Source organism: Dictyostelium purpureum, assembly GCF_000190715.1.
Source record: "Dictyostelium purpureum unplaced genomic scaffold DICPUscaffold_105, whole genome shotgun sequence".
Taxonomy (NCBI): domain Eukaryota; phylum Evosea; class Eumycetozoa; order Dictyosteliales; family Dictyosteliaceae; genus Dictyostelium; species Dictyostelium purpureum.
The window spans coordinates 23,018-38,843 of record NW_003519442.1 but is presented as its reverse complement, the minus strand read 5'-3'; the positions used below and the strand labels follow the sequence as shown (position 1 = coordinate 38,843).

Sequence of the window (15,826 nt, the reverse complement as noted above, 5' to 3'; positions counted from 1 at the left end):
ATTGGTATTGCTTACAATTATTCAATTATTGTTATTTATGATTTTTTTATTAATTTACTATTTATTATTTTATTATTTATTTATTCATTCACCGAAATTTGTATTTTCAAATATATTTAAAATAAAAAAAATTAATAAAAAAATTTAAAAAAAAAAAAAAAAAAAAATTTTTTAATTTTTTTTTTTAATTTTTTTTTTTAGCTTGCCCAAATCGGTTCACATCTTGTTTAAAATAACAATATAATTATTATTATAATTATTATAATCATCATACCAATAATCTGAAATAATTGAATAAAAATACAAAATACTCAAACGATGAAAGGGGTATAATGATATTTGTAATAACATACTCAGAAATTCAAAAAATTCATCCTTTTTTAGTAACTGACACTTCCAACAATAACAAAAATATATTTTTTTGTTGAACTTGAAAAAAAAAAATTCAAAAATACAAAAATAAAAAATAGTAAAAACAGATAATGTACAAAATTAATAATGAAAATGAAGTATCGCGACGTCCAAATTGTCTCATCACACACTTTAAACACATAAATTTACCAATATTAGTATATTTATATTTTGAAATAGGGGGGGTATTCAAATTATTTTTAGTTTTTTTGGGGGTAAATTAGTTGTATTTGAATAAATAATGGGCGTTTATTAAAGTTTTTTTATTTAAATATAATTTTATTTTTATTTATTTATTTATTTTTTTATTTATTTATTTATTTTCTTCATATTAATATTTTTATTTAAATCATTTATTAATATTGTCTCAATACTTTATTTCATTGATTACTAATTTACGTATAAATAAATGGAATTTAATAATAATAATATTAATAATAATAATATTAATAATAATAATATTAATAATATAAATAATAATATGAATAATATTATTCAAAGTTTAAATCTTGTGTTGATATCTCAACCACTAAATCAAAAAGATAATAATAATAATAATAATAATAACAATAATAATTATAATAATAGTAATAATAAAAAATACAAAATTAATTGTGTTTGTCCAACTTATACAGTTTATGGCAGTGTTTTAGTACCACCCCCAGAAGTTGTAGTTAGAGGTTATATGGGCATATCAAAAGACCTAATGGTAACAGCCTCCGTTGATTCAAATATTATTTCAAACTCTAATGATGTAAAGGTTGAAGAAAGTGATGGTCTTATCAGGTTCCAATTTGGCAATATGTGCTTCAAAAGAGAGAATGAGGACGATCTTAGACCATTTCGTATAGGATTCCATGTTTGTTTGAAAGGACAATCAGAAACATACTATTCTGGATATATTCAGGTATTCAAACACACAAGTCTTTTGCCTGGTATGGATATTGTCCGTTTATCTCATAATGGCCTCTGTTCCCCACAAGAGGGAAAAATTACCGCCTATGGTCACTTCACAAGTAATGAAGCATTCAATGTAGAGTATAAACCAAGTGATGGAATAGAGAAAAATGAAGCACCAAATATTATTCCATACAGCTCGCTTGAAAAACCATCTCCATCATCATTCAAGATATCATTCCTTGCTCCTTCAGAAATTAATGAATTTTTTTACTTTTCAACTCGTTGTCATAATGATAGATTAAAAGTTGGTATACCATATAACCTTTCATATAAAAGTAAGTTTAACTTTTTTACATTTAATTATAATTATATGTTTTAATATTAATACAAAATTAATAATTTTCAGATTCTGCTTTAAAACTTCAAAGATTTCTTGAAAAAAACAATAAACCTGACAAAGAATCCTTTAATTTTTTCACTTGTATAGTTAGTGATGAATTTAAAAAATTCGAATCAAATCTTCAACTAAAACCTCATTTAATGGATTCTCTTCGTGATTTTCAAGGCAATTCATTGGTTATGGTATCTGTAAAAGAAAATAAAAAAAAATTTATCAAGTTGTTATTAGATACAAAATGCGATCTTTCAATTAAAAACAACAGTGGCCAAAGTATTTTCCACATAGCATGTTATTCTGGCTCATATTCAATTTTAAAAATGGTCATCGAAGCTGGAGTTAATGTTTCCGATCGTGATAATTTTGGTGCTACTGGTCTTCATATCGCCGTTGAAAGAGGACATATATGTTTGGTTGAAGAACTATTGGAATATCATTTTTGGTTGTTTCATATAAAAGATAATTTTTGTTTCTCTGCTCTTCATTATGCTATACAAGATAATAATAGTGAAATAGTTAAACTTTTTACAGATTTTTTATATGTTGAAGGCATTGAAAATATCAACTCGATGGACTATAGCGGAATGACCCCACTTCATTGGGCCGCTGCTCTTGGTAATCTCAATATGGTAACTGAACTCGTTAAAGCTGGTGCCGATATCAATGCTCTGGACAGAAATAATGAATCACCAATTTTTAAGGCTATTACCTGTGGACATATTACCGTTGTTTTTTACTTTTTAATTTGTGAAAATATCCAATTAGATATTAAAAATACTTTAGGTGTAACCCCCAGACAACAATTAAAAATATATATTTTATAAAAAAAAATCACATAAATAGAAACTAAAAATATAAATTTTCACAAATTTTTAATTATATAATAAATTCTTTTTTAATTAATACCTTTTATTATTTTATTATTTTATTATTTTAATATTTTTATTACTTGTTTTTGAAAAGACAAATTGCTATTCATAAATAAATAAAAAAAGAAATTATAAAAAAAAATGGAAAAGAAGTTTCAAAGATTTAAAAAATCTTAGGGCATTTTAAAAAAAAAGGAGATAGTAATAAATAACTATAAAAATCCAAATTTTTAAAAATCAAATTCCAAATTTTCATTTTTTCGCTTTTTTTCATATGTATTACATTTTATATTTGTAAATATATTATTTTTTATTTTTGTTTCATAATTTATATATGGTTTTGTAGAAAATTATTTGTTGTGTTAATTTGTGTATCAGGTGTATTTTTTTTGATCAATTTAAAAAAAAAAAAAAATTAAAAAAAATAGAAAAAATAATCAAATCTTTTATTGCTTGTAAATATTTCATTTATTATTTTTATTATACATGAGAAATATGATTTAATTTATAATTATTTATTATATAAAGATGAACATGAAATATAAATTAAAAAAAAAAAAAAATATAAAAGTTAAAAAAAAAAAAAAAAAAAAAAAAAAAAAAAATAAGAAAAGACAATGTTTTTTTTTGTAATCTCTTTATTTAAAATATTTTATCAATTATATAAATATGAGGTTGTAGAACGTATTTATATATATATGACTGAGCTTGAAAAAATGGTGAATAGTTAAAATACAGGACTTCTGGATATATAAAAAAATTAATTTTGATTATGATTTTGATTTGAGGATGGACTTTTTGGGACTAAATTAACTTCTCTGATGCTATGTATGAAAATTTGTTTAAATTCTTCAAACTTCATGTGTTTTGATGTAATTGACATATAAAATGAATAGATATTGATGATATAACACTTGATTAAACATGAAACAGCAAATATTCTCCAATTTTTAACATATCCATGACTACCACCTGAATATAGATATCTGTTTGAATATCTATTACACTGAACCATTTTTTATAAAAATCTGATACTAATGGAGGAGACGTTCTTAGAGATTGGGAAAGGTCTTTTAAAAGTGAATCTAATTCAAAGTTTTCATTTTCATAAAGTCTGGTAAGAGCTAAAATGTAACCTTCACATGTTAACTGGGCAGGAGCTGGTAAATTAAAATCTTGATGCAAGTTTTTGAGTTTAACTAATGAAAATGATTTTAAAGTATCTTTTTGAATTGCTTCTGATAATAATGAGTACGAATTGGGGTTGGTTGAATGAGATAATGGATCTATACCACAAATTGATATAGGCATTCTCCTATTACTACTTGATCTTGAAACTCCTAAACCTAAACATTATTTCTTTAAAGTTGAATCATTTAATTTATAAAGATCCACTGCATCACTAATATTATAACCTTTACTTGGATTAACTTCACGATTTTGAGTTTTAAAACCAGTTGTTGCAATTGATTTAAATGTAGGAAATTTTTCATTTCTTTCATCAATTTTACAGACTTTATAATAACCATCAAGTTCTATTGCAATCCAACTTTTATCATTTTTTAATGTATCTTTGAGCAATGTGTTAATGTTGCTACTTGAGGAATCTGAAATTGTTGCCAACCAACATTTATTTACAATATGATTTAAATTATCTTTGGAAAAAAATGCACTATCGCCAACTAAATGAAATTTAAAATCTTTATACGTTCCTAATACGTGATCAACACTACTTGAGGGATTTATTTCATTATATAACTTGTTTAAAAACTCTATAATATATGGATATTTGAATTCTTTAAAAGACCCTCTTTTTGGTGATGATTCGGGGCTTTTTTTAGGGGATGACAAATGATGAATACGTTCTAAAAAGGTCCCAACCATATAACTTAAAAGACCATTTGCATGAGGTTTACGAGGTATACATATAATTGGAGATTTATTATTATCTTGAATATATTTCTCTTTTGATCTGAATTTAGGATATATTTATATATAGTTTCGTCAAGGGTGCAAACTTTAATTCCTTCTACCAAATCATAACTAATATCACTCATTTCACCTGCAATTCTTTTAATTTGATCATCTGTAAATTTTGTTGTTGATTGAACCAAAAAAAATCTGTTTCTTTTCATTTTTGTATTACTATGGTTTTTAATATCCATAATTGTTTTAAAAACACCCAAATCTAACATTAAGGTAATAGACCAATATTCAAAAAGCTCTTCTTTGGTAATCCTTGAAATAGGCTTAAATTTATACTTTTTGGAACCTCCTTCAAATTCTCTTTTATAAATCTCTTCTTTTTCTGAGTTGATTTTACTTAAATTGAGATTTGTTAGCTCCAAAAAACTATTTACAAATTTTTTATTGAAAAACAAACTAGTTACCTCTTCTAATGATATTCCATAATATTTATTTTCAAGTCTTGCATACGTATCACTATCAACCAAAGAGAGTTCTTCAGTTACAATTTTCCCCGACTTTGATTTAATTCATTTATTGCTTTTCTTTTATTGAAAGTATTCATTTAATAAATTTGTTGATAATTATAATAATTATAATTTTAAAAAAAAAATTTTAAAAAAAAAACCGAAATAAAAAAATAATAAAAAAAATAATATTTTTTAAAAAAATATTTTAAAAATTAAATAAAAATAAAATTTGTTAGACATACAACCATTTTTACATATACACTATTTTAATGTATATTTATATTTTTTTTTCAATTTTTTTTTATTTTAAAAAATTGACCATTTTTATTTTAAATAAAACCTCTTGAGTAAAAAATTATAAGATATATATATATATAATTAAATAATGGAATGATATTAAAAAAATAATAAATGAAGAGTTTCTATATAAATTGGTTTTTTATTTTTTTTTTTTTTATTTTTTTTTTTATTTTTTTTTTTTCATTTTGATTAAAAAAATTAATATTATAAATTTGTTTAAATTTAATTTTAGTATAAATAAATTAAATTTATTATTATCTACAAAACTATATAATATATATAATATAATTATCTCAAATAGAATATTTACACACACAAATATAAAAATAAAAAATGACCAAAAAATAAGATTTTTTTTTTATTTTTTTTTATTCTAATAATTAAATAATTTAAACACATATAAACACAAAAAATAATTTTCTACAAAACTATATATAAATCATTAAATAAAAATAAAAAATAATATATTTACAAAAATAAATTATAATACATGTATTTAATTTTTTTTTCTTCACAAACTTTTTTTCTTCCCTTTAATTTTTTTAGATTTTATATTCAAGTTCAGGAAATTATAAACAAAGGCTAATAAGAACAATAAAAAGGGGAAAATATAAAAATTTATCATAAATTATTTTAAAAATAAAAAAATAAAAAAATGTGTCAAATTTATTTATGTGGATGATGGTGGAATTGATGTTGGTGTTGGTGCTGTGGTATTTATTGTTGTTGACTCAAAGGGGTAGAGTCGAACTAGATATCACAAGTATTTTTCTTTAATAATTTGATGAGCTATCTGAGCCATAGAATAAAAGATTGAAATTAATTGGAGCATGTGATGAAACACCAAAGTAAATTCTTGTTGGGGAACACTCACAAGATAGTGGCTCAATTTCATTGAATATGGTATACGATGCATCTATTTCTTTAAGTGATGAACGTTTTTTTTGTGATGCATCCATTCTTTTTGAAATCTATTATAAATATAAAAAAAAGGTTAAGATTGTATTCGATTCAACAGATATTAAAGATATAATAATATTTTCATATATTAATATTCTATTTTATATGATATATAATAATATTTAGTTACAATTTTTTAAACACAAAAATTTTTTTTTTAATATAATAATATGGAAAAAATTTTAAGTTGTTTTTTTTTTTTTGAGGGTGTAATAATAACTTAATTGATTATTAAGTTTTTTGTTTAATTAAAAATAATAATAAAAAAAAATTAAAATTAAAATTAAAAATTAAATATAACTAAGTTTATATAACTTAAAAAATCAGGTCCTTTTGAATTAGGTAATAATTTTAAACAAGATTAAATTAAATTTGTATAAACAGATATAAAAATTGAATGAAAAAAAAAAAAAAAAAAAAATTTTGGAATTATAAAATTTTTTTTTTTTATAAAATCGAAAGTTTATTTATATTTTAATATAGTAAAAAATGAGATATATTATACAAATACAATAGTAGTTGTATTAAATATTCTCCAATATTTTTAACAATAATAATTTTTTTTAAAAATATTTTTATTTATAGAAAAAAGTGCCATTTAATAATTATTAATGGGAGAATACATATAAATAGACACAATGACCTCTGCTTCTCTAGATATTGATTTTTTACTTTTCTATGGTGGGTTGATAGAATTTACACAAAAATAACCTAAAATTTGCAATAATAATATTAAATAATAAAAAAAATAATATATTAAAAATTTCTTTTTTTTTTTTTTTTTTTTTTTTAAATATTTTTTTTTAAATTTATATATATATATATTTCTTATATATATATAATTACATATTTTTATAGAGAATTGGAGTGGAATCATTTGATCTAGTTAAAAACTCTCTTGATCTCAACTTATTTTGATTTTTTAAATGTGATAACATTATTGATGATTGAAATTCTAATTGTTCAGTGGAAAAACATGTTGCATCTAAAATAATAATAATAATAATAATTGTTAGTAATTTAAAAAATTTTAAAAGTTTTTTTATAATATATACCTTTTTTTGAACTGTTTACATTAATATTTTGATTTGTGTTATTAATGTTTTGGTTTTCAAAGCCAATATTATTTTTAGTAATCATTTGGTTACTGTTCATATTGTTATGAACATAGTTATTACTATTAATATTTTTATTGAAGTAGTTACTATTACTATTATTGTTATTATTAATATTGTAATTAAAGTTGCTCATGTTATTGTAATTATTATAACTATTAAAGCTATTATTGTTGTAAAAATCATTATTGGTGTTAATAGTATTAGTTTTTGTTGTTGTTGTTGTTGTAGTTGTATTTGTAGTATTGTTGTTAACATTGGTAATGATATTGGTATATGGGTCATTATAGTTGGTAAAGCTATTAAAGCCATTTTGGTTATTAAAATTATTAAAATTATTTATACTATAGTTATTTTGGTTATTATAGTTATTCATTTTTGTTGTAATGTAATTTATATTTTGTAATAATTATTGAATATAAAAAAATAAAAAAAATAAAAAAATTTTGATGAGCTTCATTTTTTTTTTTTTATTAATAAACAATGTATATATCGAATTTTATTAAAAATAGAGAGAAGTAATGTGAATATTCACAAATTTAATAATTATTAATACATAAAATAAAAATAGAATGTGGTTGTGATAGTGGTAGTGGTCCTTTGTTGTTATTGTTATTAATATTAAATTTGTTTTTATATTTATTTTAATTATTATTTTAATTATTATTTTTTATTATCATTTATGTTTTTTTTTTATATGTAAAAGAAGTCATTATAATATATTGAAGACATAAAAAAAAAATATTAATAAAAAAAAAAAATAACATTTAAAAATAAAAAACCAGGGGGTGTTTGGATGCGTTTTTTTAAAAAAAATTAAAAAAAGAAAATTTTTTTTTTTTATGTGCATCACTTTTTTTTTATATATAAAAAAAAAAAAAAAAATTTCGTTTCTTAATTTTTTTTTGTCGAGACACCCCCTTGTAAAAAACACTAATTTTAGAACATATTTATTTTTACATCAGTTTTTAAATTATTATTTCTTTTTTATTTATTTTTCAAAAAAAAGTGTGTTAAAAAATTGAAAGTGGGTAAAAATAGAATCATTTTTTTTAATATTTTGAACAACCACAGTGTGTTAAAAAAATTGAGCAATCTTTTGAAGGTAAAAATTTATTGATTCCGTTATAGTCAAAATCGAAACCTAATTTTATAATCAGACTACAATTTTTAGATCTAGGGTGGCAATAATGTTTGGAGCAAAGCATTTTTGAAGTTGAAAACTACTTTTGGTAAAAATAATTGAATCTGTTAAGTATACTTAATTTTGTAGAGGGCATTGAAAAATGTAATTGTTGATTTTTGATCTTATTAATTGTTTTTAAATCTATTTTTGAATCTGTTGTGTTTGAAAGGGTGAATAGTTTTGTAATAACCATTTTATACTCTGTTAGACCATCTTCGCCTGGAGTTGTCCTTCATTTCAAAACTCTTATTTATTTCTATTATTTCATTTCTTTTCTGTTATTTCATTTCCAAAGGGTACTTCTTTAAATACCCAATCATATGAATACTAAAAGATAAAATGTACCATCGTATCTATCATTTAATAATACACAAATCAATATACTTGAAACATTAAGAAATTTTTTTATAATAAATTCCTTGTATTTCTTTATTTTTTTGATTGCTGCTGCCATACAAAAGGTCATCTGATTTCTTCGTGATTATATACTTTGGAGTAAGTGGAGGGGTGAATTTGGTTCTTTTGATCAAAAATGTTTACATAAGATAAATCTATTATTGTTAAGTGAATCATTGTTTTGAGCCTGTTTTTGTTTATAGTTTAGCTTGTTGATTGGACCTGTTTTGTTTTATAACTACTTTAAGTTTGGGATCCTGATTTTCTTCATGTTTTGAAGTATCCTGTATTTTATTTGATTGGTTGTGATTTTTACTGTGGTTTTGAATTTGGTTGGTATTACCAAGGGGTTGTCTGTCATGAATTTATCTTGACGTTTTGTAAATTTTAAAAAAAAAAATTTAATTCAAAAAAAATAAATTTAATTTAAAAAAAATAAAATTTTTTTTTTTAATTTTATTCAAAAAAAAAAAAAAAAAAAAAAAAAAAAAAAAAAAAAAGATTAAATATTATTATGGTTTATTTCTCCAGATATAATTGTTTCGCATTTGATAACAAGTGGATTGGCCAACTAGTTTGGATACACTCTTCATTTGACTAGATCGGAGGTTCTCTACTAGATAGAATAAAGTTCTTTCGGCATCATTCATTATATTTCTAGCACTTTATGATGCGTTTCAATTATTCGATATGTCAAAAAGAAAACGAATTGATTTGGACATTGAAAACTTTTTTGTAACCCATCATTATTCAAAAACACCAAAGACTACAATTTCCTTTGCAGATGGGGCAAATCTATATTTTAAAAATTGTAATCATGATCAACTCTATAACAAGATGAAAGGTTCACTTCGTAAAAATTTTAAAGGTATGATAAAAAGGCATAACATATAAATTGTGATAATAATTTGTATTAATTGTTGTGATGTTTACTTTAGCTGATATTTGGCCTTTTGATTCAAAACAAGATTCGATAGAAATAATCGAATTACAAAAACATAGATATGAAGTTAATATTAAAATTGTTTCAAAAACATGGTATCTCAATTTTAACTCCAAATGATTTCCATCCTAGCGACAAGATGGCCCTTGATCCAGTAAAAAGATTGTTTGAAAAAATAACCGATATGCTTTTGTCGATCATTTGTGATATTAGAGCTAATGAATCAATCGATCCAAATCAAAGAAACCAACTCGAAGAACAAATTGTAAAAATTGAAAACATCATTAAATATTTAACCAATCTAGGTATTATTTATCGTATTTCAACCGCATCAGTATTGGAAGATATGAAGCAATCATTAGAACAATTTGGTAAATCTATTAATTACTTTTGTAATCTTTATAGCATCCCAGAACCAACCAAGCTTCATCTCAAAACCAACAAGAAACCATTACATACTTGCTCGACCATTCCAATGAGATTGGATGCCCATTGACCAGTATTGTTACCGAAGAAGGGTAATGAACTTTGGAACGAACCATACTAAAAAACAACTCAACTGGATTGGTGACCAGTAAATCAAAGATTGTCCAGAACAACCATTATGAAGCTTCAATAAAAAAAGTAAATAAATGTTATGGTAATCTTCAAACAGAACTTGATGGAAATGTAATACCTGAAAGTGTTAAATTAGTATCCAAATACAGAGAAGAAGAGGTTAGAGTTTTCGAAAGAATTATTGAAATCATTGAACCAGATGAATATGAAGAATCTGAAGATTCATCATTTCCCTTTACTGATTCAATGAGTGCAGATGAAAGAAGAAGAGTAATAACCTTAACATTTTATTTAAAAAGAATACTTTCCATTAGAGAGCTTTCATGTTTTGGTGAACAAGCCAGATTCAAAGCCAGTGGCAGAACTGCACTTCAGGTGTGTATTTTTGATGGTTGCCAGGCAATGTTTGCAAACAGCACATCTTATGACTCTCACGTAACCCAACCACATCGAATTCTATCTAAAGAAGATGCTCAAAAGTATAAACAAGTTTTGGAAGATCAAGAAAAATTCAAAAACAAATTTAATGGTGTATTTAGAAAATTTGAAATACAACCTGATCAATCGAAATGCAATATTTTCATTTTAGATTCTGAAACAACTGGCCTTACTTCCAATGCAGAAATTATTGAACTTTCGTGTGCTTGTTTAAATGGGGAAGCATTTTATCGTAAATCAAATCCAACCATCTCCAGAGTCTACCAAAATCAACAATCTCACAAGCCATGATTTAGCAGGTCACCAATATTGGGAAAAGGTTGGAGGAATTTTTTAATTTTATTGTCCAGCAATCGTCAGATGATGATGCTCCAATTTATAATCGCTCACAATGAAAAGTATGACAGAGGTAGAATTGTCTTTCATTTAACAAAATCAACTAAAGCTTTAGAATCATCATTCCATAAAACCATTAGCAGAATTAAATTTTTCGATTCTATTAACATCTTCAAATCAATTAAATTAGTGTTTCCAGTGGTTTCAGATAAAAAAAAAGGAATCATATTCATTGGATAATCTAGCAACTTTTTTTAAAATCAACACCGATCGTATCAATCGTCATAGCTCAAGTGGTGATGTTTTACTTTTATTTGAAATTCTTTTATTCTTTTTTCATAAAAACTATAAAGATCAAAACAATTTTCCTTTTCAATTGTTTGGAAACAAATAAAAAAAAACTTTATGGTTTATATTGTTCATTGGCCACAAAACAGCTGATGACGAAGTTTTAGAAAAGAAAATCAAATCTTTCAAAACTCCAATCCTAAACTTGGTTATTCAAACATTTAAAATAGATATTTTATCAAACAAAGATGATAACAACAAAGGATATTGAAAGATGATTTGAATGCATCAATTGTTGTTCGCTTGTTAAACAATGAAAAAGACAGAGAGGATTTGATAAAATCTTTCAAGAGATGGAGAGACAGAAAAAAAACCAATAATAATTATCATCATCTTCCCCATCTACACAATTTAAACCAGCTATATTTAATGTCGCAATGCCAACACCAGATCAAACCAACTGCCGCTTCCTCACCATCAAATAATACTACCCCAAATTCATCACCAGTTATAAACTCATCCACCAATAAAATACTCAATACAACAATTTTTTAGTTTATAGATAATTTTCACAAGCACCAACAAAATTTTATTTTTTTTTAATTTTATCTTTTTTTATTTTTTTTTTTTAATTTTTAAAAATTTATTAAACAAGCATTTTTTAGTTTTTTTGACTCCAGACACCCCCTGTAACTCTTCAAAGTTTGAATTATTAAAAACTTTACATTTATTTAAGTAACCAAACAATTTTCATTTTCTTTAAATCTTTATTAGATTCTCTAATGTTAATTTAAAATCTTTACTGAAATTTGCAAGGATAGTGTAATTATTATCATCTGTCTTATTAATATATAATTATTTGTGTTCCTGTGTTATAAAAATTATTGTGTGGCATTATTTTTTGTGAAAAATGGAGCGATTTTTTTATTTAAATAAAATTTTTTTTTAATTTTTCGAAAAAAAAAAACCACAAATTATTATAATTTTATTTTTTTAAATTTTTTATTAATAATTGATATTTTTAAACCCATTTTATTATAAAAAATTTATTTATAACAATCATAAAATATAAAATTTATTTGATATTATTACCTTAATATAATAATTTAAAATGAAAAATAAACTATTTTAAAATTAAAATATAAATCATATAAATTTTATCTAGAGAGTCCCAACTCGATGATGATTTTAAATGTTTCTAAAAATATATATCACATCTACAGAGTAAAAAAAATAAACAAACTCATCCAAATAAGTGATGTTTGTTTTATAAAACATTCCTACTTGCAAATTGCCATCTCTTTATTAAATAAAAATAAATTTATAGTTTAAATATAAAATTAATTATTATAATAATTATAATTAATAATATTTACTTGATTTATTGATTTAAATTTATTTCGCTCTTTTACACTGTCATTATGCTTTGGTGTTTCGGAAATATTATTAATTATAAAAATAAACAGTTTATTTGTAGCAACAATACTTCAATAACAATAACCAAAAAATACACCTTAATTATTATCAGCACCATCAACAAATCTATCAATTCTTTTATCCAAACTAAAGTTTATTATGGTCTTTTGCTGTTACACTCCAACCACATGCCCATTTTTATCTTCAAATATTAAACAAAGTAAGAGGTGTATTTGAACAAATATTATATATTATATACTAAAAAAATTTATATATAAATTGTAGTTATTTTTATATAAATTTTTTTTTAATTTATTTAAATAAATGAATAATAATAATTTTTTTTTTTTTTTAATTATTTATCAATAGCAATCTTCGTACTAATTTAATAGTCTGTAAATGCTATTTAGTTCTTTTGAAAGCTGGTAACTTTTTCTTTGCTTAGCATTATGGAGACCACAAGCATTACAAAGAGGTACATGTAGTGAAACACCTTCCCTATCTACCCAGCCTTTTCTCCACTCTGGTGTAGTTCTACATCTACATCTGAAGCAAGCTTCAGGCTTCTCTTTTCTTGGTCTTCCTCTTTTTCTTTTTACTGTAGTAACGTCACTTGAATTATTGCAATCCATTTTACTAATAAAGATTAATAGATAAAAAAAAATATTATAATTAGTAAATCTAAAATTTTTTTAATAGTTAATAAATATAAAATATACTACCAAACTGTGTATATATATTTGAAAAATTAATACTGATGAAAATAAAAATAAGTAAATCAAAAATTTATACCTTTTTAAAAAAACAAAAAAAAAAAAAAAAAAAACAAAATTCTTTCTAAAACTTTTCTTAATTATCAAATATGGATATAATTGATTTTAAGTCACTTAAAATCAAATAAAATCGTTTATATTATTATAATAAAAAAAAAAATTATATATATATTAATATTTTTTTTCTTTTTACTTTTTATATTCACCCCAAAAAAAAATGCAGCTTCTGTGTGTGAGAGTGGTTATGGCTGTGTTGCAGAGTGACTGTGTAATTTTTATACTTCCTACACACATCTATTAAATTACCCTCTATTTTTTTGCACATTTGGCTAAAAATAAAAATTTGCATTCAAATAAATAAAAAATTTACCCCATCACACTCTATTTTTTAATACACAAATTCATGAAATTGTATAATATTTTTTTTATTGATTCCAAACAACTCTAATATTAATTATTTTTTTTGGCCTTGAATAGTGTGGAAACAACTTATTGATCATTATGAAGATGAGTTTAAATTTATATAGAAACTCTATATAATTTGTATAAATTATTGTAATTAATTATATATATTTTTTTTTTTGTTGTTTTTTTTCTTTTATTATTTAGTGGTTTATGGCAGTATAACAATTTTTTTATGAATTATTGAGGTAAATTATAAATTTTTGAATTTATCTCACAACAACAGATATGCAAAAAAAAAAAAAATTAAAAAAAAGAAATATTGAGGGGCAAAATCATAATTTTTAATAAAAAAAAGTTTAAACTTTTTTTCAATTATTGGGTGTGAGAAAAGATTCACTTTTTTTTTTTAAAAGATTTTAAATATAACCACAAAAAAAAATACAAACACAAATTTTTTTTTATGCAAATAAAAAAATAACAATGTATTGATTTATTATAGCGTTGTTTATTTTTTTTATATAATTATTATCAGTTTGTTTTTATGAGGGATTCATGCCTAAAATTACTCTACCATTTAGTGTCTCGACAAAAAAAAATTAAAAAATGAAATTTTTTTTTTTTTTTATATATAAAAAAAAAGAGATGCACATAAAAAAAAAAAATTTTCATTTCTTAATTTTTTTTAAAAAAAAGCATCCAAACACCCCCTTGTTAGTGTGCCCCCTCTTTTTTAAAAACGGTGGCATATCGAGATAAGTTTTTTATTTCTTAATATTGAATCTATATAACAAAACCCAAGGAAAACTCGGTTAATGCTATAATATGAATTTTTATGTTGATAGTTACAAATTGTATTAAAAACCTTTCCAATTAGAACAATAATATAATTATAAAAAAAAGAACAAAATAATAGTTTATTTTATCAAAAAATTATATAATATTTTCATTATATATTTTTTAATTATTAACAAAGATTCCATAAATATTTTTCATTACTATTCATAAAAAAATAAGATATTTTTCATAATTAATAAAAAAAAAATATTTTTAGATATTTTTTTTTTAAAAATATTTTTTCATCAAAATTAATTTATTTTTCTAAAATAAATTAAAATAAAATAAAAAATTATAGAATTAGCAATATAAATACTAGGATTTTAAATTAAAACTTTAAACAATGAAATTTTTTTGAATTAGATTTTTATTTAATAATAAAAGTTATATGATAATTTACTATATTTTAGTCTTCTATTTCTTCTTCTTCAAGAAATTCTTCTTCTTCTTCAGAATATTCATTGGTCTTTTTAAATAGATCAAATTCACATTCATCACATCTATAAAGGATTTCAATTACACCAAATTCTATTTCAACAGGTTTTCTCCACCATTCTTCAGAAAATCTTGTGTGGCAAATATGGCAACGGGGTCTTCCATGTCTACGTTTTCCTCTTCCCGTAAACCCTGGTTTGGTTTTGTTAGTATTTCTATGTTTATAATTAAAATGTGGGTGGGGGTCGAGAAGCGCTAGATCCCACGACACGACGTCCTCGTGTACTCCATCCCCTCTAGGGATGAAACAGTTCACTTTATGCAATTCCCCGGGGTTCCTTGCAACCGGATGGCGAACGCTTCAGCCGCCTGAAGCAGCTCGGCATCCTGTACCCGACTCCCTCCGGACCAAAAGGAGAAACCGAGCCGTC

General features: G+C 22.9%; 7 protein-coding genes across 7 annotated transcripts in view; 2 read left to right on the top strand and 5 right to left on the bottom strand.

Moving 5' to 3' along the window:
• Positions 1–784: 784 nt before the first annotated feature.
• Positions 785–2,689, top strand: DICPUDRAFT_97766 (uncharacterized protein; the record flags this gene model as incomplete). The annotated part of the gene is made up of 3 exons (XM_003287589.1): positions 785–1,646; positions 1,718–1,893; positions 2,672–2,689. The coding sequence occupies exons 1-3, from the start codon at positions 821–823 to the stop codon at positions 2,687–2,689; spliced, it is 1,020 nt and encodes a 339-aa protein (XP_003287637.1). The 5' UTR covers positions 785–820.
• Positions 2,690–3,495: 806 nt separating this feature from the next.
• DICPUDRAFT_78476 (uncharacterized protein) lies at positions 3,496–5,107 on the bottom strand (the record flags this gene model as incomplete). The annotated part of the gene is made up of 4 exons (XM_003287579.1): positions 3,496–3,923; positions 3,999–4,539; positions 4,596–4,929; positions 5,049–5,107. 4 exons carry the CDS (start codon positions 5,105–5,107, stop codon positions 3,496–3,498), a joined length of 1,362 nt encoding a protein of 453 aa, XP_003287627.1.
• Positions 5,108–6,085: 978 nt separating this feature from the next.
• Positions 6,086–6,271, bottom strand: DICPUDRAFT_151749 (uncharacterized protein; the record flags this gene model as incomplete). The annotated part of the gene is made up of 1 exon (XM_003287578.1): positions 6,086–6,271. The coding sequence occupies one exon, from the start codon at positions 6,269–6,271 to the stop codon at positions 6,086–6,088; it is 186 nt and encodes a 61-aa protein (XP_003287626.1).
• Positions 6,272–6,953: 682 nt separating this feature from the next.
• DICPUDRAFT_91946 (uncharacterized protein) lies at positions 6,954–7,773 on the bottom strand. Its single transcript, XM_003287577.1, has 2 exons — positions 7,328–7,773; positions 6,954–7,257 (listed from the first exon to the last, which is right to left on the bottom strand). Exons 1-2 carry the CDS (start codon positions 7,761–7,763, stop codon positions 7,115–7,117), a joined length of 579 nt encoding a protein of 192 aa, XP_003287625.1. The 5' UTR covers positions 7,764–7,773; the 3' UTR covers positions 6,954–7,114.
• A 2,200-nt stretch (positions 7,774–9,973) lies between these two features.
• DICPUDRAFT_78474 (uncharacterized protein) lies at positions 9,974–11,199 on the top strand (the record flags this gene model as incomplete). The annotated part of the gene is made up of 2 exons (XM_003287588.1): positions 9,974–10,283; positions 10,568–11,199. 2 exons carry the CDS (start codon positions 9,974–9,976, stop codon positions 11,197–11,199), a joined length of 942 nt encoding a protein of 313 aa, XP_003287636.1.
• A 2,058-nt stretch (positions 11,200–13,257) lies between these two features.
• Positions 13,258–13,727, bottom strand: DICPUDRAFT_91945 (uncharacterized protein). Its single transcript, XM_003287576.1, has 2 exons — positions 13,668–13,727; positions 13,258–13,587 (listed from the first exon to the last, which is right to left on the bottom strand). The coding sequence occupies exon 2, from the start codon at positions 13,578–13,580 to the stop codon at positions 13,329–13,331; it is 252 nt and encodes an 83-aa protein (XP_003287624.1). The 5' UTR covers positions 13,581–13,587; positions 13,668–13,727; the 3' UTR covers positions 13,258–13,328.
• A 1,639-nt stretch (positions 13,728–15,366) lies between these two features.
• The window catches only part of DICPUDRAFT_151745 (uncharacterized protein), a gene marked incomplete at both ends in the record, with an annotated part of 1,569 nt that continues 1,109 nt past the window's right edge, over positions 15,367–15,826 (bottom strand). Inside the window, one exon of the mRNA XM_003287575.1 lies at positions 15,367–15,610. Within this exon, the coding sequence (XP_003287623.1) occupies positions 15,367–15,610 (244 nt within the window). The remainder of the gene's footprint in view (positions 15,611–15,826) is intronic.

Coding starts and splice junctions, on each gene's coding strand:
- DICPUDRAFT_91946 (XM_003287577.1), bottom strand. CDS start 7,763: ATGAATAACTATAATAACCAAAATAACTATAGTATAAATAATTTTAAT. Junction 7,258..7,327: donor TGTAAACAGTTCAAAAAAAG/GTATATATTATA, acceptor TTATTATTTTAG/ATGCAACATGTTTTTCCACT.
- DICPUDRAFT_91945 (XM_003287576.1), bottom strand. CDS start 13,580: ATGGATTGCAATAATTCAAGTGACGTTACTACAGTAAAAAGAAAAAGA.